This window comes from Epinephelus fuscoguttatus, linkage group LG6 (assembly GCF_011397635.1).
Source record: "Epinephelus fuscoguttatus linkage group LG6, E.fuscoguttatus.final_Chr_v1".
In the NCBI taxonomy this organism is placed as follows: domain Eukaryota; kingdom Metazoa; phylum Chordata; class Actinopteri; order Perciformes; family Serranidae; genus Epinephelus; species Epinephelus fuscoguttatus.
The window spans coordinates 12,889,889-12,915,147 of record NC_064757.1 but is presented as its reverse complement, the minus strand read 5'-3'; the positions used below and the strand labels follow the sequence as shown (position 1 = coordinate 12,915,147).

Genomic DNA, 25,259 nt, shown 5'->3' with positions numbered 1-25,259 from the left:
AATCCCTCCGCATTTTATGCATTTACTTTAATCAGATGCCACAGGTGTTCAGTATAGTCATACTTTTGAATGTTTTGGTTGCATCTTGGCACGCTGAACTGCCAGCTCCGTCAGCACAACATGCTCAACTTCACTACTCAGACTGTATGCGTTGTATTTGGCCATAAACCAAAGCACTGGACAAGTATAAATTTTGACCTGATGATGGCACTAGATGAAAAGTCAGAGGATCGCCAAATCCACAAACAAATCATCCTGATGGGCACAAAAATATCTGCGCAAACATATGTTCCTATTCTTTATGTAGATGTGCATAGTCAGACAGATTTTTGGCAAATCGAAATGAGGTTAAACTGAGTTTAAGTGGGTTTGCCCTGAATCTGAACCAATCACAGCTAGCTTGAAACAGCAGTAACAAGTATCCCTGTGTCCCTGCAACCTACATGAGAGACACTGTAGAAGGAAGCTGGATGAAGAAGGAAATGGGGGGAAGTTTAGTTGACTAGGGACAGAGGTCCCTCAGAGGTCGAGGGTTTTAAAATATGGAGGCTGTAAACTTCTATTACCACTCAATAACAAGGGAGCTTTGGGGCAACAAATAGTGACAGTAGCCCACATATCTATCCCATAAACCACTAAAACAATTAGTGTTTGTTGATTCAAAACAGAATTGTTTGTTAAACTATTCTCATTTTGCAGGAGACCTTTATGAGTTGTTGCTGCCACTTCAGAAAGCGCTCACCAGACAGGACAGGACAGGCCTCAACAAAGCTGATGGAAACCCTGATTTCCTCTTTGTGGCTACACAAATCTTTTCCTCTTGACTTTATCCCTATTCTTTAGCACAAACAAGCCACGTCATTGTCTTGTCTGCAAAGTCATCTGCACCTCAGATCTACACCTTTGGACATACTGAGTGAAAGAGGGAGGCACACAGTATATGCCAAAACAACAGTACAAATCACTTGACAGCAAGTTCTGATTTTGCTAATTGAACACAATGGTAAGTCAGGCAGTTACTGGCCTTTTATCACAGTCTTGGATATCACCCAGGCCATGCCACACTCAAAACACAAATGGACAAGATGTACTTTAATGACTATATTCTGACCCTTGCGTGTACTTGATCAATACTACTTTGATGAGAAGCCCTTGATCTGAAGTGATTCTCGTAAAAAACATTTTAAATGGATTTCACAAAAGTATACAACTTTTTGCAAATCATAAACCAGCATTTTATTGAGATGTTGCAGGGTCTGACATAACTGACAGCCAGGGGCCAGGGGCCAGGGGCCAGAAGAAGTTTATGCTGGGCAAGTTGAGTGACCAGTTAGAGTCTGTGACATTAGTACACTTCAGAAGATGTCATCATTGTCAAGATATATGCTCAAATGCACGAGGATGAAAAGCATTGTGGGATGCACTCTCAGCTGCTATAGCCTCTTGCAGGTACTCGTAAAAAATGTCAGCGAAACTTAACTCAACACTCTCCATGGACAAAATCCCTTCAATTGTTAACACAAGGCTTTTATTGTTATTTATTATTATTTACCATTGAGCAAATGCTTCTTAACCTTTATCTGTCCAAAATACATAAAATGACATTAATAATAATAAAGTTAAAGGAAATGTTGTATTATTGATGGCCATTATCAAAGGCAAATTAAATGTCAAAAGACAGGGCTGGCAGGCAGAGCTGTAGCAGCAACACGTGAGCTGCAGCGGTTCAGCAAGGTAGCCATCATGCACAGGTACAGTAGAGGTAGGCAGCGTGGCTCGGGCAAAGCTATGAAAAAAGAGGAGCTTTCTAATTTTGTGGAAGCAACAATATTTCCTGAGTGGAAAACAGCGTCTGTGCTTTGTTTTTTACAATTCTGTAAATGAACATTACATATAAATAACTAAAGAGAAACAACCAAAGCATTTTTGGCTACTGGCCAGTAAAGAAATATGCAAGGAGCCAGTAAAATTCTGATGTACTTGCCTCAGGGGCCAGTGGGAGGAAAACATTACATAGGACACTTGGTGTTGTGATGGTCTATCCGCTGTTTCTTTAACAATGTCCTTGCAAGACTGAATAATTGAAAACAATTACTGAATATTTTAGCAAGGAAACAGCTGTGCTTTGACATGGTTACAAATGTTATGACATACATGTTTTGTTTGATAAATACTGGTTAAAGTACTGGACCCCAATACAACCCTGTTAATATCATATAACAGCTTCTGCCCTTTTAGTCTTCATGTTGTGTGAGAAAGTTGGTTAGTGTGGGAATGCTGGTAACAGAAACAGTGGCCATTGGCTTGTTTTGCTGTCTGCAGCCCTCAGAGGAGCGGTGAGTTTCCATTCCTTGGTCATGCTTTAGAAGCCCAGTCTGGTTTTTCCTGCCTTTCCTCCTGCAATACTGCTGACCATTTACTGCATCTTCCCGTCCTCCTCCTTGACTTTAAAGCCCATCCCCCCCCCCCCCGTTTAAGAAGCTGATGCACGTTCAAACGCACAAAGCCACGCGCACGCACACACACCCACACACACACACTTGTACTAACACAGAAGTGCACACTTTAAAAACACGCACTCCTTCTCTTTCTTCACACACCCACACACACACAAATACAAACTGGCCTAAGGTTAACCCCCCACCCTCATTCAAAGCCCCAGAGGTCAAAGGACAAAGCCCAGGCAACTGCAGGAATTCTCTACTGCTGCTGTTTGGCAGATCTCACAGTCTTGCAGTCAAGCAACACACTGTTCACTCACAGTCTATTCTTAACTTCACTTAACTTCACTTTAACTTGTAACTGCATTGTATATACCTTTCTATACATGTTGTAAATTTTTAACTGTTCCTGCATTATTTTTTTTATTCTGGAACACCTAATAACATCAGGCAAACGGACTGCCTATGAAAACTTGCATTTCAGCTAACTCAGGTATATTTACATTTATTTGAATTTTTATTATGTAAATTGTCCCTTTTCAAAAAAAAAAAAGAATAAAATGTGGTTTCATTTCAAACAGACTAAAACTGTGTCACTGGTTTATCTTGAGGACATTATTTAAGCAGGTTCTATAACCACAGTTAGAAGGTTACCCATCTGCATACTCATCACAAATGCACAATAAGCAGATACTCATACTCTCTCTATTTATTAACTGTAAGTGGGTGTGTCCCTCTGTTTTTCCAAATGTTAAAGACAACGTTGAGAACTCTACTTTGAAAAGATTAGTGTGAGGGGACAGCATCACTAGCTGCTCTGTAATACAGTTGAAGTTTGGGACATCCACATGGACTCCAGCATGAGTGACAGAAGGCCAAGACAAATCAAGATATGTGAGGTAATTGACGAACTGTTTTCTTGATTCATCGACTTATCATTTGATCTATGACACTGGCAGTGAGAGTAGTTACTCAAACACTGTAAACACGTGTTTATGTGCGAATACCTGCAAGTGAGCTTGTTGCATCTCCCCCAGGCCCCCTGAAGGAGCTCTGTCTGTAGTCTTTCTTTTTACCTCATTCCTTCCTCTCAATGTCAAGTTTCCTTTTTATTTTGAGCATCCACTCCACACAGTTTTGTATGATGCTTCTAGGACTTTCCACCGTAGCTTCTGCAATACTCTAAGCTGCTACTCCATTGGTATGGACACTTCCCGTGTCTTGCCCCCTTTAGCTCTAGTTGGTTGACATTAAATGCACTCCTTCAGGTGGGCCAGCTGCAGACACAAGACGCGGCAATTCCAGTATACTGCCAAATACATAGAGCTTTCCCTTGACACGGTTTAATTAGCACCCTGTGAACTCGTCTGGCAAGCTCCTGAATGTAACAGACCTTCATTTCTATGTTTTACATGTAAAAGTCTGGCACTGCGGCTTAACTGTCCAACAAAAATCATTACAAGTATGATGCCTTCATGCTTTGATTGTTTGCATTGTTTGCATTCAGCCTGTAATCGTCATCAGACAGTGTCAATGACAATAAGGTTGATTGTCAAAGCCTAACCTGGTTTCTATCGTTTTCCAACGCACTTCAGATAAAACCACACCTACTACCACATGACGACATCAAGGCCCGATGATTGGCAGCCAGTTTACTGCTGAAAGTAGTACTCCCTGTGGCACGCAGGAAGTTGGGTGCTAGCTCAAAGAGGCATCTTAGAGCTGGGCGTCCTGTGAAACAGCACAGCTCGAGTTCATCAGTGACTTGCCACAAAGCTCAAAATTCTCTACCCCTTCTCATCCCTGTCCTTAGAGGCAAGACACTGGGTTAAAATGCCTCCCTACACCTCCCCTGTTTTTATCTGTTTATACTTAAAGTTGCTGGCTCAATTCCAGTTGCTACAACCGTTAAAGGATTTTCAACCAGCTGTGTTAGCACAGTGTGTACAGTGTGTGCAAATTAATGGTGTTTGTCTTCCCCCTGTGCTGCAAGCGCCTAAGCTCCCTGCTCATTTGCCAGTGGGGTACATCCATGGGCACACTAGCTAGCTAGTAGCAGTTTCTTACAATGGTGCTGGTAAGCAGTGGGCTGGAAGCCTGCTCTCATCATGCGGAGTTGGGCGTGTTTTTCATCTACAGTGGGTTGGGGAAATGATAAACGCAACCTGCTTCTCCTGGGCACGTTAAATCTGAGACCATTTTGCTACGGTTTCTGGGCTGAATTAGAAGTTTCCTGTGTGAAATGGTGTGCCACGGGCTTTGAGGTATGTTTTCTCGTTTGATGGGTGTGTTGGAGGTGTTTACCAGTCAATAGTGAGGTGTATATGAACACTGCCATATTAAAAAGGCAGTACGAACAATGGATCCAACCGAAGTACTCTCCTAATGTGTCCACTACAGCTTGGCGTATGCAACAATTAAAGACATGTTGAACATCTGTATTTTATAGTAAAGTTTTTTAATAGAGTAAGCCGCCTAACTAGCTGCCATTGTCGCTATACTTGCATAACACAACCAGGAGTTCAACACCGCTGTTTCCATTTAAACAAACGTTTTGCTTTGTTTTGCCAGGCCTAAACATAGCCCTTCTCTCTTAGGGCTTTGCTATATATGAGTGTATCTTTCAGGAGCTGCTCCCTGCCCTAGTGATCACCTGCAAATATCACCAGTGCAATTCAGCCTGTCGGGATTCCTATTCCATTCTTAGTTTCCCTAAAGCCATTGCCAGATTGTCTTGTGCTCCTGCAAAGCTCTCAAACCACTCATTCAAGCCTTGCTTCTGTAAGCTGTTTGTGACTTTTTGCTGTTTTCAAGTTGACAAGGATTTTGCCTAGGGCTTGCCTGTACCTCTGCCTTACTGCCTAGCCTTTTGGATTTTTGACCTCAATGTGTCCGCTGTTTTTTCTTCTGCTTTTTCCATTGTTTGCTTGACTCTTTGTCATTAAAACTCACTAAAGAGACTTCTGTGATGTCTGCTTCTGAGTCCTCTCCACCATCATTTTGACCATCATTCCCATTTTTTGCAATTTTCTGTCAAAGTAGCATTTCACAACAGCCCTGCTTTTAATTTGATTTTCTAATATATCATTTGTTCTACTAGTTATAGTATAACCACTAATTGTTTGACCATGTTTGGAAAGCAGAGTGTTGCATCATTGTATGAAGTGTGCTCTATAAATATATTTGATCTGGCAGAACAAACTCTACCATCCACTCTGACTCTGTTAAACACTAGTTAATGGTCACATGCAGAAACTGCGACAGAAGAGTTGCCATGCAAACAGTGAAATATTAAAATGTAGATGTACATTTATACATTTCTCATTTGTCATTTGGGTAAGTGCTATAACATTTACACACTGTATATGTGGCAGGTGCAGCTTACAAGCACTCTGAACCCAGCCTGAAGACAAACAGGTCCAGGCTCGACAGATGAGGAATGTCATTCAAAGCACCAGCAGTTAGCAAACTTAATGTTATTCATCTGAATGGACATCTCAAATAAGATGTTTGTGACATCTATATTGCCTGAAATGAAACTATTGCAGCAAGTGGGTGATTAGAAACACAAATTATTAATATTATTGATATGCAGTGTGCAAACTATACCTTGGCTTTGCAAGACTCTAGCTGCAAGCACGTGGGCCTACTTCATTCATGTCTGTACATACAATATGTGTTTGTTTTTTTCTGATCTCTGACTTAGAGTAAGTGGAGTTCATGAAAATGCACCATGCTATTGAAGTGATTTAATGATGAATTACCTGCATGCATGATTATAACACCAATAAACTAATTTTATGCATGGTCTATGATGATAAAGATACAGAAATATAGAAATGCATGGCAATACTAACATATTGAGACCCCCCATCAAATCATTTTCTTAGCAGAGCTCATGTCTTAGTAAGAGAAGCCAAGTTCCCTCTGGCTTCCCTGCAGTTCGCACCCTGTTGATATGCTTACGCTAATACAGTATTCCCATTAACAATAAACGTAATATTACTGCACAAAAAATCTGCTTCTCACTCACCTCCCACTCACTCTGTCTCTTCTTCAGCTGATCACATTTGCGCAGCTTGCAGATCTGCTTGCCCGTCTTGCGGTTCAGACAGTTTGTGCAGGTACCACAGTTGTCTTTGCGGAGGCAGGGAGTGCATTCACCACATTTCTTCCTCCTTTTTTTCTGGAGGTCAACGGCGGCATCCAGGGAGGCATCGAAAGGAGACAGAGAGAAGAGCCCTGCTTGCTGGTGTTCAGTCTTAATGTATTTGGTCAGAGGAGACGTCTTCTCTAAGGATTTCTTGTACAAGTAGAGAGACTGAGCCTCCTCTGCGTCCATGGAGAATTCATAAATGTTCTCCTGTGGTGGACCAGGCCCTGCCCTTGGCTTGGGCATGGTGACAGCCCTGATTTGTGCCTATTCTGTCTCTTGTTTAGGGAAATCAAAAAACACGACTGATGTGGAGTTTAAAATCAACACCAAATATAATCCAAATGTACTGTGGATATTTGGCTGCACTTGCTGGAAGTTTGTCTGGTCTTAATAACAAATTTGGCAGGTAGATTAACTTTTCTTGAATCAGTCTGTGCTATTGACTTTGTCTATTTAGATATTAAACCAGCTGGAGAAAGCCTCAGTCCCATTAATCTGTGAGCTGTAGCCAAAAAAGTTATTTTATTGTTCATGTTGTCTTCTAGTCTGAGCCCTCCAGGGACACCTTTATTATTATATTTGTTCTGTGTCACCCGGGAGGCCCTGGAGAATCCTGGTTTAAACTTCTAGTATGGAGTCCATCTTTCCCAGCTACCCTGAGGGATGGTTGGTGGTCCACCACAGTCTGGGTAGTGTAGCTGGAGCCTGGGGAGTCATGGTTGTGTCTGCACAGCCTGGGCACAGTCTGGAATTAGGACAGAGGGATGAAACAAAAATGGTCAGTGTCTACAGTATCTCTGTCCACCAACTCCTGTGAAAAACTATAAGATTAAATACAAATTTTCTGTGTGTACTTAAAGGTAATTTTGATGTTTCCCATACAACATATCTGAACGTACTTGTGCCATAAATAAAGTTAGCAGTGCACATTTATCTGCTCAATCTAATACTTTACTCCACACATGAGCAGCGCGCCTGAACAAGCGCGTGCGTTTGAACTGTGTTGGTACATTCCATTGAGCAGAGTTCAAACACACGCACTTGCCCAGGCGCGCTCCTCCTCCTCCATGAGTGAGACTGTTTGGAAGTGTTTTAAATAGAAAGGTTTTTACAAAAAAGCATGTGTTTGGGAATTACTGAGCATACGATTTGAAAAATGAGACATGGATTATATTGTACGAGTTGTATGAGAGTTTGTAAACAGATGTCTTGATGTAGTTGCTGTCGTTAAACACAGACCCCTTTTACTCCAGTTCTTAAAAATATGATCTGTTTTGGGGGTTTTTTGTTACTGTGAATGTATGCAAACAAAACTAAGTTTACCTCACAAAGTCAACGAAACATGGGGTGAATAACTAATATACGAGTGATAATTTTGTGGGTGAAGTGCTGTTTTAATGGTTGATTCCTAGATTATATGCTAATTTAGATGAGGCTACACACATGATAAATATGGCTGGTTGGCAGGGTTGGTAAAATATGCATATCCTTGTCTACTGCAGGCCTCAGGCGAAGTATGTTCTATGACCATTTTTTTTAAACTGTGTGACTAAGAAAGATAAGAGGAAATTGTAGGAAGAGCAAAGAAGAGCAAAGGAAATGAGGTCAACGAAGAAACAAAGATGAACCAAATTTGAAAAATTCCCACAATGTTCTATTTCAGACACTCTTCATTGTACTACATTTATTATTTATCAGCTTGACCAAATATTATCTTGTTTGATGTCACTTCACAACCCTGGATGTACCTGAATAGTTGACTGGCTGTGCAGCATCGGATAACGCTAGATGCTTTGCTTTATATTAGAGTTCAGTCTGACACCCCTGATTGCTGTCTGGATACTGTCTGGTTTCCTAACACAGCTGTTAGTGCTGTGCCTTCAGTTGGCTCATAGCCATACAGGCCTACGTGAGCAGTTTGAGAAGATACTGTGTTTTAATGGCAGACCCCACATGGCCAGGCTGGCTTATGTCTGCCTGAATGAAAGGCTGGGGGTGATAAGTTGATGCCAGGGACAGTCCTCTTTGTCTTGTGGTCACACGCTCCAGTCAACCGTCAATAAAGCGAATTGTGCTGAGAAATCTCTTTGCTGCTGCCTGGTTTCACAGCCTGCACTGAGCATGGTTTTTTAGATGCTAACAGCAATGCAGTGGAGGGTAAAAGCCACTATAAAATATGTAGGCTACTTAAGTTTACTCTAACATTACCCTCTGGGCTTGTGCATTAATATGGATTTTAAATCAATATGGATTTAAAAATTGAAAACTTAGAACTCTGGCAAGGCCTTTCAAGGCAGGGAAATCACAAACTGACTTTTATTGTAGTAAAATTAACTGTTGGTGGTTGTTTTGCTCTCTGACTGTCTGCATAACACTAGTTACAACTTTATAAAGAAAAAAACGTATTTAACAAACACTTTAACCAAAACGCAAAAAAATATATACTAAAATTTCGAAGCTACCATTAGCCTAAAATTAAACATTTTAGCTTTTATCTTGTTAGCATATTTGCCAGCTAACGCATGGCCTGAGTTTTAACAATTAGCATTAGCAGACCAGCATTGTGGCCTCACAGCTAATTATGTATGTACAAGTATTAATTTATGCTACCACATTTCTTACTTGGGGACTAAAACCTTACCAAATGAAGGTCCATGGTGTAGCTTATAGTCTTAGTTAGTTGCTGTGACGACAAAAATAAAGTTAGCATGTGGTAGACCTGTCGGCTGTGACAGTAGCTCAAAATTAGGAAAGGTACCGGTAAAGTTAGGTGAGTGACCAATGACCTCAGTGGAAATGTAAAAGTAAATATGATTGGATACCGCCTAATGACACAAATGGCGACTGCAAAACTCTGATAGTAAGCTACAACATTAGATAACAGATATTCAATGTAGTCATGTGGAGTTAACTACATATAAATGCGCATTAGCTAAGGTAACGTTACATGATAACTTGATGCGGGGCCATTGCATGGCACGCGCTCTGCCAGCTCCGCACGTGGTCTAATCAGCACTTTCTCCAGTATACCCCCGGACAGTGCTATAAACGAGCTCCCCACTGTCTCTGTTGTTACTGTAACTGTAAGTGCACGTGGTCACTGACAGGGACCCTCTAAACATCACAGTAGCGAGCTCCACCCGCGCGCACCTATCACAGCAATCAGATAAACACTAATAGGCATCATAGATTTACATTAAGATAATGCTAATTATCTACAGCGGGATACACAAAACACATTAGAGCTGTGACTGAGGGCACTGGGATAATTGCTTTAGGTGACAGAAACAGCACTTACAGCGGGTGTGAATACACACTTTGAATTACATCCACGCGACAGTCTCAAACTCTCTGGCAAAGGTCAATAGGCAACCTGTAACCACTTATCGGTGGCTATTCTATAGCTAGCCTACATCACATGGCCACCGATAAAAGTCAAAATTTCTAGTTTAGTTAAAAACATTCATGATGTCATCCATAATTAGGCATGGCTAAAATACCCCAAGGTAACGCAACTTTTAACTGTTTGATATATAAGCTATAAAAACTCTTCACAATCCTGCAAACAAATATATAAACACCGATAAACGTAATAACATGCATGTCTGCGCAGGAAAAACATTCATAACATTCACAATGAAGAGAGAATACTTACCACCCGCGATGAGTAGGTCTTTAAATGCTTCGACACTTCTCCTCACTGCAGCCTTCACACGCGGTTGCAAACTTAAAATAAATTAGATAAAAATCTGACAAAAGCACTGGCACAGTATGACTAAAAAAGAGAGTTAAAATGCGCCTACAAAAACTTCTCCACTTGTAAAAAAAAATACTCGTGCACAAGAGGGTAAAAAGTTGTAGCCTGACATAACTCTGACTCAAAGGCGCGTCTGGACGATGGTGCAAAGCACACACACTCACACACACACACATACACACACACAGAAAGAGAGGGAGGGAGAGAGAGAGAAAGAGAGAGGTTGTATCTTTAGAAGGGTTTAAAGTCATCAGCAAATTATGGAGTGGAGTCCCGCCAGCTGGAGCAAAAGGGGGGACAGTGACGTCATACCACGGGAACGTGTGGGTTAAAACTGGCCCTGTGTGGTGATGAGTTAAAGTGGTATTTTTGAGGTCAGTTTAAAATCGCCCTCATTGTGTTTGATGGCACTTTAATCGGTGGCTTGAACGTCAAAGAGTGGGTGATCATCAGATCCCTGTGATGTCATGCATGGGTTTTAAACCAGATGTTATGACATCATGAGGGGAATGAGGATCAGGACCTTTAAGGTCTGAAGCCCTCACTCACTCCTGCACCAGTGTGGGCTGCTGTATTCAGATACATGGCAGCAGTGACCCCAGCTGACAAAATTCAGGTATGTCAGCTGCCTTTTATCTCAAGTGACGGTCGGTCTTATGATCCAAATCATCCTCAGCTGCAGGACTTATACAGGACTATGGTTATGAAAAGGATGGAAAATAGATGGAGGTTTAGATACAAAAATATAGTTCAAACACCCTGGCACCCACAGTGCCTGTGTGCCTTACACTGTGAAGAACAAACCAGACAGTGAAAAAACTAATAGTTATATTAACCAAGCCTTTGTCAACAATGATATAAAAAATACTAAACAATGTTTAAACAATTATTTATTTACCAAACTGTTTTATATGGTTGAATTTAAATCCTTAATCAGACCTCTGCTTAAATACAAAATAGATTTCCTCTTTCATTCATGTTATTAATACTGTCCCTCTTCCCTCCAAGTTGGCAGTTTAATGACCAGTGCTTACTAAATTTATATTCCAATGAGCAAATCATATCTTGTCAGTCAGCAGCCATTGCACCACTTTGTTACAAAACTACTGCATATAAGCAGCTTTGGAAGTTATGGTGGCAAATCTAATCAGATGCAGGAGCTCCAAGGAGTCTATTCAGAGCAGCAGTTAATGCTGACAACTGCAGCTATTGTAATTTATTGTATGTTAAGTTAAAGAGTTCGAACAAAATTGGAAACAACTTTTGCGGTTTGACTTATCCCATAACTGTGGACGAACAATACAGTTTAATGATGCTGTATTACACAAAAAATGTAAATGCAAGACTTATTTTTGTTCCCATTTTTCACAGGTTTACGTTAAAGAGCTCAGACTTTTTTTTAAAATGCACTCAACACATATATTTTTGTCAAATTCTGGTCGCAAATTTGTTACAGCCCTTGTTAGTGAGCACTTCTCCTTTCCCAAGATAATCCATCCACCTGACAGGTGTGGCATATCAACGTTCTCATTAGACAGCATCATTACTACACAGGTGTGCCTTTGGATGGTCACAGTAAAATACAACCCTAATATGTGCAGTTTGATCACATGACACAACAGCACAGATGTCACAAGTTTTGAGGGAGTGTGCCATTGGCATGCTGACAGCAGGAATGTCCACTAGAGCTGTTGCTCGAGAACTGAGTGTTCATGTGACTTCCATAAGTCATCTCCAATGTAATTTCCATGAATTTGGCAGCACATCCAACCAACCTCACAACCATAAACCATGTGTAACAACGCCAGCTTGGGACGTCTACATCCATGTCTTCACATGCAAGATCATCTGAGACCAGCTACTAGGACAGCTGATACAACAAATGGTTTGTTGAAGAATGTCTGCACAAATTGTCAGAACCCGTCTCAGTGAAGCTCATCTGCATGGTCATCGTCCTCACCAGGGTCTGGACCTAACAGCAGTTCATCGTCGTGACTGACTTGAGTGGGCAACTGCTCACTGTCAGTGGTGTCTGGCACTTTGGAGAATGGCCTTCTTCACAGATGAATCCCAGCAACGCTGTGACATGAGTGTCCCATCGTAGCGATGGAGTTATGGTATGGGCTGGCATAAGCTACGGACAACAAACACAGGTGCCTTTTATCAATGGCAGTTTGAATGCACAGCACATACTTGCGCCATTTATCCACTGCCATGATGCATGGCAGGTTGCGAAGCTGGTTGGATGTACTGCCAAATTCATGGAAATGACATTGGAGACAGCTAATGGAAGTGAAATGAACATTCAGCTTATGGCTAACAGTTCAGGTGGACATTCCTGCAGTCAGCATGCCAATGGCATACTCACTCAGAACCTGTGACATCTGTGGCATTGTGTTGTGTGATCAGGTGGATGAATTATCTTGGAAAAGGAGAGGTGCTCACTAACATGGATTTTAACAAATTTCTGACCAGAATTTGAGATAAATAAATCTATTCAGTGCATTAAAAAAATCTGAGATCATTAACTTAAACCTGCGAAAAATGGGAGCAAAAACAAAACTGTTGCATTTAAACTTTTTTCAGTGTAGACTGAAAATCTCAGATGGGGATCCATAAGCCACAAGGTTATCTTTCTGAGGTTTGTAGCCCACTGTACATCTATGTATAGCCAAACCCTTTTTATCACACCCTAACTCCACATAAAAAGCGCTACATATCAATTGGCACACAACACAACAGTAGTCAGTGCCCAAAAAGATGCTATTATGAATATTCATCAAAACTGTCTCTTCAAAGTCTGTTCAACATTAAGAACTGAAATGCCTATAAGCAGGTCATATTTCCAAACTATTTCATGACTGGTATAACAATATCTGACTTCACAGTATGATACACATTAAATAATGAGTGTTATGACTTTGTTATAACACATCAAATCTTTATTTTTACACCATTGTAACACTCCATTGGAGGCTGCTTAACAAACACACAAACAAAATGCTGTAAACACAAAATGCAAACCTTTAACATTTCTTCTGAGGTACCCGACCATTACACCATAATACATAGTTTGACATATTCTGTTTCATTTTAGTTGTTCAGTGGACATTGAGATGCACACTGTGATGCACTGAGAACTCTTCTTCTTTGATCATTTGGACCACACTGTAAAGCACCGAATGACGGGATCAAAAATCTTTTTCATGGCCATGTGTTTCTCTGTGTCGAAAACAAAACCTGACACTGTTTGGTCGTAACATGGTTAATTGATAAGCTCCAGCAGAGTTAAAGCTTTTAAGAAGAATTTAATGACACTATGCAGTATCTTGTTTTGATTAATAAATAATAATTAAAAAACAGGTGAACATATACCTGAAATCCTCCCAAAAACCTTCACGGTAATAAATAGCTCTAACAGTTTAAGCCACTCTACATCCATCTCACTTGCATTCAATGTTAGTACCAGCAGATGTGAAAGTGCATGATTGAGGACGGCTCCAGTGTCACATTCTCATATGTCAGTGTGCTGACTCCAGCGCTGCAGACAAAATCACCAAGTTATTGCAACCAGAGGAAGAGGAGCACGAGAACAGAGCAAACAGGAGAGCAAACAGAAAATGGATGAATGCTGGAAAAAGAATCAGAAAAACTGGACAGGAGAGGAGGGACGACAAGAAACACAGTAATATCAACTCTCACTGGCAGGCTGCTATGGGGAGTTTTAATACAGATGAGAAGAAAAGTAATATCAGACAATATTCGATAAAATTTAGGAGCAAGTCTTGTGAAGAAACGATCATTTTTGCAAAAGCAAAAAAAACGTACGGTACAGGCTGTTAAAGCACATCCACCCGATCACTAGTTCCTTGTCTGTTTGGTGTGCTAATGTGCTGTAAAACAATGCTATTGTTTTATGTTACAGAGGTCCTTTGACATGGGAACATTTCTACCATCCTATACAGCATGCTATCTCTAACTTTATTATTGGGGAAGCTCTATTTTAAAATACAATTGTTGAGAGTGTGAAAACATCCCATGTCAACCAGCACACATCTATCCACACAAACATGCCAGAAACAATGAAATACTGTGTTGAAATGTGGAGGACAGATTCCTCTAAACCCTGATACCCACAGCTGAAACAGTATAGCATCAGATTGTGGCCTGTTTGTTTGTTAGAGCTTGAAATGTTTGAACTTGATGGAGCCTGTATTGACACAAACTTTGGGATTAGTTTGGGCTCATGATTAAATAAATAACTGAAAAATGCTCTGAGCAGCACATAAAGAGAAATATAAATTGGGATGAGTTGGGCTGTGCGTTGGGCTCAGCCTGGACAGACATGGAAGTGTTTTATCTTAGTCTCCAGACTCAAAACTCTCACCAGGTTACTAGACAGTTGACGCTTTTAACTTTGACAGAGGTTTCTATGTGCAATGGTCCATTCTTTACTGCTACATGGATCCTCCAATTTGTAAAATCCTGAAATGCATATACACAGGGAATGTACCAACTCCCCTTCCCCCATCACATCACCCCTCAGTCTCATGGTGGTTTGGTCCAGTAGTCACAGAGCAGCAGTCTTTATGTCCGCACCTGGAACTTGCCAGCCTTCGTCATGTATTTGATGCCTTTGAAGGGTTTATACTTCTCACCGTACATGTCCAGTCGATTCACCTTCAGCCCTGTTGAAGGACAAAGACACCTTTTTTTTCCTCATTTAAATTTTTCAATACAAACAGTCTCATGTGCACTTCACTTGTGTTCCTGGACAAGAGCAATGACTGACACCAACACCAAAACAAATCCAACTTGAATGTCTGAGGATGGTGGGTGGTTCATTTATGGATGTTCCAGACAGATCTGATTGGGCTACAAGTACAGAGATGATGGTTTTTTTGCTATATGACGAGCACGCTGACCACCATCTACTGTATGTAATACACTGACTTTAGGTAAGTATTCCATACAGCCCTACTACACTAAAGATACACCTGGTGAAATTTGAAAAACCCAGAGGATTCTTGAACATCTGAGGCTGTTCTGGAATCCATACAGAGACACTTTGCTTTTCAAATAGCTTTGTATTATAACATTGTGGGTAGTCAGTGTAAATTAACTTCACTCCATCTTGCCAGTGCCCTGATCTCCCTACTCAACACCCAGAGGGCCACCCGTCTCTCTCAAACTCCAATCAGAGTAAAACCAGGCAGTGCTGATCAAATACGAACCAAGTTTCTGTTACTGTATTGTCTATTTCTAACCTAAAATGTCTTCATAAACATATTTTAGTGCACTGTTTGGCTGTAATATGAGAATTTGTGAACAGAAAGTGGGCGCCACACTATTTCCTGTACTTCTCGCCCTAAAATGTATTCAGAAACATATTTTAACCTACTGTTTAACTGTAATACAACATCGTTTGTCACCAGCTGGATGCAAAATTGTTTTCAGAAAAGCAACTTGCATTACATCATCCACCAACAGGAATGTTTATGGGTCCAATGCGACGCAAAGCATTCTGGCAGTCATAGATTTTTTTGAGCAAAAGGAAATGCCACAGCCCTCTGTTTCCTTTTTTTTCTCTGGTCATAGAGCACCAATTTAGGAAATATTTGAGTCTTTCTACTGCATAGGCAGCCTAGTGTGTGAAAAGACCCTCTTTCCAGCAGTAAAAGACTCTTTATACCTTCAGGAGGATTTTTTTTGTCTGCTGCATGACAAAAAAATCTTCTTCCAAATCCAAACCAAGACAGTAGCCCGGGATGACATATGTTTGTGCTAAATTTGTACAGCAAACAAATGGGGGTCATCACACTTGTACTTGCCTAAATTGTAGTTTAAAAAAAAAAAAAACACAGACAACTATGTACCAAATGCAATAAGCACAAGCTAGTCATATTGTCATACTACCGTCCATATTAAAAAATTGACATTTTTTAATGGCGTTTTAGGTAATATTGCTTTGCATATTACCTAAAATCCTGTTTGGACTAATTACGTGCTGGGAAATACGTCTAATTTTGCTAACTAAGCCAAATCACTATAGCTGGAGATAAACATTATGGCAAAACACATAATGAGTATAATAAATGAGTATTTATGACATGTGTATCAAAATCTGTTTATAAAACAGTGGTTCTCAACCACAGGTTCAGGGAACCCCAGGGCCTTGAGGGAGTTCCAGAGGGTTCCCAGGACAAGGGGGAATAGTTTTATTCACTATCTTATTTAGTAAACAAGTCAGGCCAATGTGAGTAAGAGTCATAAGAGTGATTATCCTGATCATAGGTTTCACTTCCTCCATGTCTTCTTAACTGGAGCTGACAACTACAGAATTCTGGTCTGAATCATATTTAAAACCAAAATCTTTTCAGATGGAGGTCCCTGCAGTGAAATCTTATCAAATGGGGGTCTGTGACCTCATGTGCATCAATTTAGGGGTCCTTCACATGAAACAGGCTGAAAACAACTGTTGTTGAGTACATTCTGATCTCATGTGAGGAGGTGTATTTATTGCATTTGGCACCATCTAGTGGCCATTGTGTCACTGTGCTCACAGAGTGGGACAGTCAGGTGGTTATCAGCTGAGCAGGCGATGTGGTCAAAGCTCCTGTTATGTTTGGGGGTTGGAGGGACGTTACTGTCAATGCAGAATACAAAGTGGAAATAATATTCATTACTTAATGATAAAATATGAATCTCACTCGCTGAAACAGCCCGGATGTTTTGTGTGATAGTTTAGCAGGAATTTAAACTAGGTGTTGTTTCACAGAGAATTTCAATAATGAAAAACTATTCCTTCCATACATGGAGGAATTCCTGGAATGACACACTCATGACTGCATGAGAATAAGTGATGATGATGGTCAGAGTGTGTGTTAGGGGTGAGAATCACCAGAGGATCCACAACACGATATTGTCACAATACTTAAGTCACAATACAATATTACTGCGATTTTAATTATGTTACAGTATGCTGAGTATTGCGATAAAATACATTGCAATATATTCCAATTTATTACCATTTTTCAACTGTTAATTATTTCCCCTAAGTGGACATAGGGGGACATCTGTTTCATCTAATAAGATAAAATTTTCAGTCTGTTCATCTCACTTCAGCCATTTTTTGCAGCAGCAAAATGTATCTAGTGGACTGAAGAAGTAATTGATTGTATTATTCTAGTAGGCTACCTAAAGTTTTAACTTGTATTTGTCATATTAATAATTTATATAACAAAAAAACAATATTTGGCACTCTGTGACGATACAATATTGCCATGAAAAAAAAAAACTATCATAATACTATGTTCTGTGTGTGTGTGTGTGTGTGTGTGTGTGTGTGTGTGTGTGTGTGTGTACCTGAGATGGCCATCTGTTGGATTTTGAACTGGATGTTGATGGTTGGATTCTCGTCAGGTTTGGAGGCCCCAGCCTGCAGGCTCATGGTGCCCTTCAGGCTGGGAAGCTTCTGTGGGTTGATCTTGCCAACATCCCATGTCAACATCTGTCCAAAAAGACAAACCATCAGGATTGCAATATGGCATAATTTAAGGTTTTTTTGAGACCTCTACAACTTCTTGTTCATTTTCAATTCCTTTCTTTTCTTTCCTTTAGGCATATAAACACACTCTCAGACACAGTGTCTAAGTACCTTTGTGACTGGGTCAAAGGTGTATGTTCCCTGTGAGGGGTTGAGGTTGGCATTCAGGACGCCCCGGGGCAGCTGGCTGCTGACTAGGACTGACTCCACGGCCTTGCCCATGGTCTGTTTGGGTCCCAGAGTCAAGTCAAAACGTCCTTGGGAGCTTCCCTCTCGGAAGGTGATGTTGTGCTTGACGTACACTGGGATCGCCACCAGGCTGCGGAGGAACCGGGCAAACAAACAACAGGAATCAGACTCATACTAGCAAACAAATGTTTTGTGATTCTGATGTTGTATTCTAATATTAGTACACTGCTTGAGAGACAGAACACATACTGTATATTTGCAACTATTGAACAAAAACACGTGGATAATATACTGGGTTTTTTTTCCAGCCTTATGTGTCTTTGCTATAAAGTGATGATGAATAAGTGAACAGATTCTGAATGGAAAAAAACACTGACTTCTGAGAGCTGACGTGGTAGGAAAGCAACCGGAAGTTTCCATCGGGTGGGATGAAGGAGAGGATCCGCTCAGCTTCCCAGCGCTTGAACCGAACACACGGGTGGAAACTGACATCATCCAGCAGCCGAGGATTCTGGGAGAGAGAGGCAGAGGGTCAGGTTTGATAAAAGCTAAAAAGTATTAAAATGACTTGACAGGAAAAATTCAATAGAGTCCATGTCTGTGAGAACTTTAAGTACTCAACCCAGAGATGCATGTAACACTCTCCAGATTCTACTTGCAATTATGTATGTATTTACAAACGTCAATGTAAGTTTGTCAGTCTGCCAGTGTGGATCCACTGAATATATAAAAAGAATAAGCACATTTGTTAAAAACTCTGGGAAAAAAGATACTCACCATGAACGAGAGTGTGAGGTCAGGCATGCCAGTCAGTTTTACACAGGCATCAATAACTCCCTGAATTTCTGCTGTAATAGTGGAGCCTGAGGAGGAGGAGGAGGGTTGGAGGTTGATATGGGCAAAGGAAAAAACAAAAACAATGTAAATTAAAAACAAAACTTATTTCCAAAGCAGACACTAATAACTGTTAAGTAAAGCTGTAAACGGCTGGTACTTTATGCTGTTGTTCCATATCTTTTATCTGGCCATTTTCTTGACAACTCTAATAGTAATCCAAATGTAGTTCTTCTCCCAAACAGAAATGTGCAAATGAATACAATCAAATTACATCACAGTGTGCATTAATAATTATGATGAAGAAAATTTTAATATGATGCAATAATGTCATTTATCAGAGTCTATGCAATTTCTGTTGTTGTTTTTTATTTTCATTTTTCCATTAAGTTATCTGAGGAACCTTAACAGAAAAGTAGTCACAGCTAACAGAGTGGCTAAATAATGAATGGTTATGTTATAGCACTGGTACAGTAAAGTGTTTGACCAGCAGGCTGTGCAGAGCAATACCTGATTTATCAATGATAGCATCAATCTCTTCCACCACGTCAAAATAGGCTTCATTGTTGGTGTATTTGACTCCAGTGCGTCGCCATGGCACCACTGACAGCTGGCCTGTGGGGAGCTGTTCACCAACATTGGTGCTGCCTGAAAACACAGACATGAACCACATGTATGATAATGAGCACATTTACACAGGGCACAGAAATTGGCTGTTGCAACAATTCCTGCCATAATGCAGACTGACGGCTGACTTTGTGCATTTGTGAGTTAGTGCTCACATTATTATTTTATCTGAACAGGATCTTTCTGTCAATGCACAAAACATAATGTTAAAGTTCTTGGTTTAAAAGGATGTGCTGTGAGATTTATTAGTGATGAGTGAAAATGAACAAACAAATCTTTTTGACCAACTATTTTTAATGTCCTGTGTGTACCGGGTCATCCTGTCGAATGTCAGACTGCTCATGAATCCTAAACGTGTTGTAATGTAGTGCAGCAACAGCACTGAATGAACAAGCAAGGATTCGGACTTGACCATTTAGGTGGTCCTCAGATGGTCATTCTTCCAACTTCGGTGTGATCATGAGCTTTAACTTATAAGGTACAAACAGCAAGGGGGCTACAAAGAAGATGTGTTGCATTTTACCACTCTGAGCATTTAAATAATACATTGATAACAGAGCAGAGGAAATGGATCTGGTGAGCCGTGAAATATGAACTCATTTTTCACATTATTCTGACACCACACAAATGCAACACAAGGCTGCGGAGGCAACTGGGACGTCTGCTAATTGCCCCTCAAAGAATGACAGATCATTGGTCAGTGACATTTCTATAACATCATACATAGGCTACCTACACACAAGTAGAATGCTGAATCAATGCATTAAAGACAACTTTTTTTTATCTCTATTAATGTGCATGTAAAATGATACATGATGACTGATAATACATTGATGTTTTGTTGGGGTAGATAGCACTGGCTGTTGAACGTGCATCTTCTAAAACGAGTGCCACAAAAAACTGACATATTTTGCAAAAAGTATCAAAACTCATTAGTTCGAACCACTCGATACAATCACATGTATCAACTTGAAGTAACTGATACTGTTTAGAGAATATGTAGATAGCACATTGCATTCATATAAAACTAATAATTAAAACACTTTGTTCAAGCCCAGCGGCAGCACATTATTTGCATAATGAAAAGCTAATGGAAAATTAAAAGCTTGGGCCTTAACCTTTAACGCCACAACAACATAATAAACATTACATCATAAGTGTTAATGGGACACCCTTATGTTTTAAGCACCAAGATACCGGGACTAATTTGTCCAGCACTTTGCACACATTGGCACACATCATATCAAACATCACCGTCATGAGCTGACAGAATGTTCCAAACATTTAGTGGGAGTGTCCAGTTCAGTTTGAATTTTACAGGCACTGTGGCCTGTGGTTAACAGGACTGTACCTGTGATGGTGTTGACCATTGTGCGGAGGATGGTGGGAGGCTTGATGAGCTCTTTGAGGATGTTGGACTCTGTGGCCAGCGGAAAGCCGTTGTCCAGCATCTCCTCCAGTAGTTCATACACCACCACCACATTGTCTTTAATAGCAGCCTCTGTACACACCCCAAAATAGTCCTGAGAACAAAGAACACAGGCAGGATATGAGTATTTCAAGTCAGATAAGAGTTGCTTCAGCTGAACTAAAAGTGTACCAAAAAATGCAAGGTGGCCAGAACCTGGAAGGTGTCCACGACTCTGTGCAGAAACTCGATGACAAATAGCGGTGGCACCTCGCTCTGGATGACTGCGACAAAGTAGATGCGATGCCGGAGCACACTGATAAGGTAGTGATGCGGTGTGGGGATCACTGGTGGGACGTTCTCCGGCTCAGTGGCACGCTCCTGTGCCTCGAAGAAGTAGTCACACACGGAGCGACTGACTACGCTCTTCCAGTGCTTCTCCAGGAAAATGTCCCCCGAGGCGTTAACTAGGAACAGGCTGTGGATCATTTTGGCTGAAGGCTGAGAGGCTAACATAGGAAGAGAAACCAAAGATGCTGTTATTAGAAAAGGCAGAGGAAAAAAGTGTGTATAGAATTCAAATCAAACTGAGATGTCCACGCACATACACGTGGCATATTAAATAATATTAACTGCAGTATATTTCAAAGAAAAAAGTTTTTAAAAAATGCTTCTTTCTGTGTTCATGGCTCCTGTGAAGTGTAAGCAAAGATAGACCCAGACATATGAGGTCACTGATTTATACTTAGTGTATGTCTTCAAAGAATGATGTAATACAGTACAGCCCATTAAATACAAAATACTGAGTGTTTAGTCACTGATTAAGAATCCCCAATTAAGGATGAAAAAAGCAATGTCTTTAACAAACTAACAACATACCATACATTCTGTCAATTTGATGAACATCATCTCTTAAATCTAAATGAAGTTAAAAATCACTTACAAATAATCATAGTTAATTTCTGACATAAAGGCCTTTATCACTGCAGATATTTTGACTTATCATTGCAGGAAAAGCACAGGCGTTACTACATTATAACATTAACAAGAGCTTTGTTCTATTCAGGTGTCCCAGTAACCCATTAAAGTGTTACAGTGAGCCAGCATGCACACTACGAGGACCCTGACACTAAAGCAGCTAAATGGAATTCAGCCATCATTCATTTCATCATTTACACCTGTGCTTTTCCCACTGTGAGATGTCTGTGTTTTACACAATGTGATGACAGCATTATAGCAGAGGAAGGACCAAGTCATTGTTTTGCAAGTCACAAGTAAGTCTCAAGTCTTTGCACTCAGGTCCCACATCAAGACGGACAAGTCGAATGTCAAATCTGAAATCGAAAACTTTGAGTTTGTATTGTAACGTAAAGCCATTTTAACAGCAGAGTAATATTCTATTAAAGTTACAAATATCTATTTTTAAGGTTTGTATCTCTGTCTATAATTTTTGACAAACTTATCATTTTTGTTGACCACTGCTTGGTTTTTGAACAAAAATATCTTTGTATAATTTATGGCTCTGTAATATAACATTAAGTCTTTGTGGTTCCCTCCTACAACGTAATTGGATGCTGTCGGATTGAAGAAACTTGCTAAATGAATAAGATTAAGTTTAGTTAATTCAGGAAATGGAAGAGAAATGAACTGATTTGTGGCATCCCTTTTCAATAACATACTTTTTGAGCTTTGGAGAAAGTATCAAGTGTTTACAAGTCAAAAGTCTCAAGTCTATGGAAAGTCACATGTCATTGGTGTTAAAGTCCAAGTCAGGTTGCAAGTCTTTTATGATTTTGTGAAGCTGAGTCCTAAGTCATCAAACGTATGACTCAAATCTGTATTGAATACAAGTCATGTGACTTGAGTCCCAAGCTCTGCATTATGGTGCCATAAGTATTAATTCAATATTTTAACAGTACATTTGGGCACTTTACACACTAGCAATTGATGAATGCAGTGATTTGTTAATTTTAGGGAGACATAAATATGAATGTGTGAACATTTCATAATGGATCTATGAACACTGACGTTTGAATAAAGTCTCTGAATGAGACCTAAACTTTAAGGCGTATAACCAGGCTCAATCTGTGCTTTATCAAATGGTGGAGCTAAAAATAAAATTAATGAAAACAGTAAGTCCATGCCCACTATTGAAACGAGCCCTTCCTCCTCTCACATGACACATTTCTTGGTGGATAAAAGCAGGCTTTAAGCTCTGGACAGTGCACACACACTGTTCATACAATGTGCTTAATTCAGTAGCAGAGAATGGGTCTGTGTGCTTAGTATGTGTATGTCTATCACGTAGATACAATGTACGGGTTGTACAAACTTTTTCTTAGCAACATGCGAATGAATGGCTCATGTCATCTGATATAAAATGCTGTCAGTGTAATGGGTCAATTTTTAAGTGAATTAAATGTTATGTTTTTAAAGAGGAGTTTGGCGCACAGCTCTCCACATACACAGAGACCAGTGCTTACATATCAGGAATTAATGTGATACAATACTATCAGACCAAGTCTTCTTTAGTTAGTGTCAGTGTAAGGTGGTGGGGAAACATGACACCGGAATATTCATTAAATATGCGGCTAAGCTATCGAGTTCTGACCCGGGTATAACTCAGCGCCGCAATAACTTGTATAAATTACAGCTACACATAATTATTTTGTTTGCTAAGATGAAACAACCGTATAACAGTGTAGCTATCTGTATCGCAGAACAGCCGAAGGCCTCCGTCTCCGCACAAGATGCTTCATCAGTCCCTCCTCCTGTCTCACACGGTCTCATGACAGAGGAAAAGCCCCGTCACCCGGTACACGGGATGAAAATACTCCAAAATAACGATGTTATTCTCACTGAAAATATACCACTTCCCATTCGAGCAATTAATAGGTTGCAAGCGACTTACCGAAGACAGTTGTTTTACGTTTTCGTCTCGCCTTTCACCCTTTTTCCCGATGGAAGATTGAGCTGCCGTCGTTGCTTCCCGTTAGGTGGCGAAGCTTTTGGTGCGAGGAAGGATAGAGAGCGCAGCGAACCAATCAGAATCCAGGCAGGTTGTAAAGTCCCGCCCGCTTAATGGAGTCATAGGTCAACAATACGGAAGCTAGTGGCTCGTGACTCGGTTGTGATTGGACCGCGGAGGGAGAGCTACAGTAAACACCAGTAAAACTGGCCGCTGATTGGCCGCAAGATGGAGCTGGTCTGACATTTTGTTTCCAGTATCAGATTTCATCTTGTGGAGCTCCTCTCCATTCAATTAAACAGATACAGAGACATGGCTTATTTAAAACTTCACTCAGAACAAAACTGCAGTGCTTAGAGTCAAAAATGCTTTCCCAGTGAGGCTGCAGCATAAACTATATTAGACTTCTTATATTGTTATGCACACAGCAAATCTAATGTTATATATTTAAATAAGGTTATAGTAAAATACCAATGAAGATGGCACAGAACATCACTGGATGTTAAGTCATACTTATTTGTGTATGATACATAACATATACAGAGCATTTTACTGCTGACCAGTTTCAAAACTGTTGTGTAAAGATCACCACATTGCATGGAGGAATGAAAACTAAGTGCATAATGATATCTGGGAGTTCACAGTCTGCAGTTCCACCTTCTTTCCAAGTGCAGCTCACACCCTCAAGACAAATTGTCAACAGACATACAAACAATGAAGCTGTGAGAAATCCTGCCCTCAGTGTCAATACGTTGAATCCTTACAGTAAATGTAGGAACAGAGGAGCACAGACATCAGAACAAAATACTAAACTAAGATAAGAGAGATCGGTTTGCCAGTTTATAACCTTATCCATGTTATGATCATGATGAGCCTCTTGATGTGGAAAAAGCAAAATCTGTGTTAAATTGTGCTGATTCTAAAGCTGTCACGAGCTACAGTATACATTTTTGCACTCATCAGCACAGGTCAGCTTGTAAATCTGCATAATGCGTAAACAAAGATGGCTTTTTAAATGCTCTGAATCTCATAAATAACTATCTTTTTTACTGTAAGTCAGTGACTGACTGAGTGAGCAAAATTATATGTTTTTGGTTTCCATAATGTGTTTTAGAAGGAAACATTTAGCTACACTTGTCAACCAAACATCACCTTTAATGTATTTGTTCACCAACTGAAACTTTAACTGTAACACCGGTGGTTTTACATCACATAGATCTGATGAATGTGACTCCTGTGTGTTCAGAGATATTACATTGAAAACAAGACCATGTCATCCACAACCCAGCAAAATTTAAGGATGGAAAGTCTGTGTATTTAGATTTTGTTAAAG

At 40.2% G+C, this 25,259-nt stretch overlaps 2 protein-coding genes across 2 annotated transcripts in view; both read right to left on the bottom strand.

The window, feature by feature from the left end:
• tet3 (tet methylcytosine dioxygenase 3) overlaps positions 1–10,380 on the bottom strand; it is a 55,756-nt gene extending 45,376 nt beyond the window's left edge. Inside the window, exons 1-2 of the mRNA XM_049577772.1 lie at positions 10,253–10,380; positions 6,475–7,342 (exon numbers count right to left, since the gene is read on the bottom strand). Of these exons, the coding sequence (XP_049433729.1) occupies positions 6,475–6,840 (366 nt within the window). The 5' untranslated portion in view covers positions 6,841–7,342; positions 10,253–10,380. The remainder of the gene's footprint in view (positions 1–6,474; positions 7,343–10,252) is intronic.
• A 2,895-nt stretch (positions 10,381–13,275) lies between these two features.
• Positions 13,276–23,976, bottom strand: ap3m2 (adaptor related protein complex 3 subunit mu 2). The gene is made up of 9 exons (XM_049579270.1): positions 23,870–23,976; positions 21,175–21,467; positions 20,902–21,073; positions 19,434–19,571; positions 18,867–18,952; positions 18,467–18,600; positions 18,012–18,219; positions 17,720–17,864; positions 13,276–15,042 (listed from the first exon to the last, which is right to left on the bottom strand). The coding sequence occupies exons 2-9, from the start codon at positions 21,445–21,447 to the stop codon at positions 14,942–14,944; spliced, it is 1,257 nt and encodes a 418-aa protein (XP_049435227.1). The 5' UTR covers positions 21,448–21,467; positions 23,870–23,976; the 3' UTR covers positions 13,276–14,941.
• Between the last annotated feature and the right edge of the window lie 1,283 nt (positions 23,977–25,259).

Excerpts from the sequence above, each read along its gene's own strand:
- ap3m2 (XM_049579270.1), bottom strand. The coding sequence starts at position 21,447 with ATGATCCACAGCCTGTTCCTAGTTAACGCCTCGGGGGACATTTTCCTG. Across the intron at positions 18,953-19,433 it reads TGCTATCATTGATAAATCAG|GCTCCACTATTACAGCAGAA; the intron begins GTATTGCTCTGC and ends CCTCCTCCTCAG. Across the intron at positions 18,601-18,866 it reads ACCTCACACTCTCGTTCATG|AATCCTCGGCTGCTGGATGA; the intron begins GTGAGTATCTTT and ends TCTCTCTCCCAG.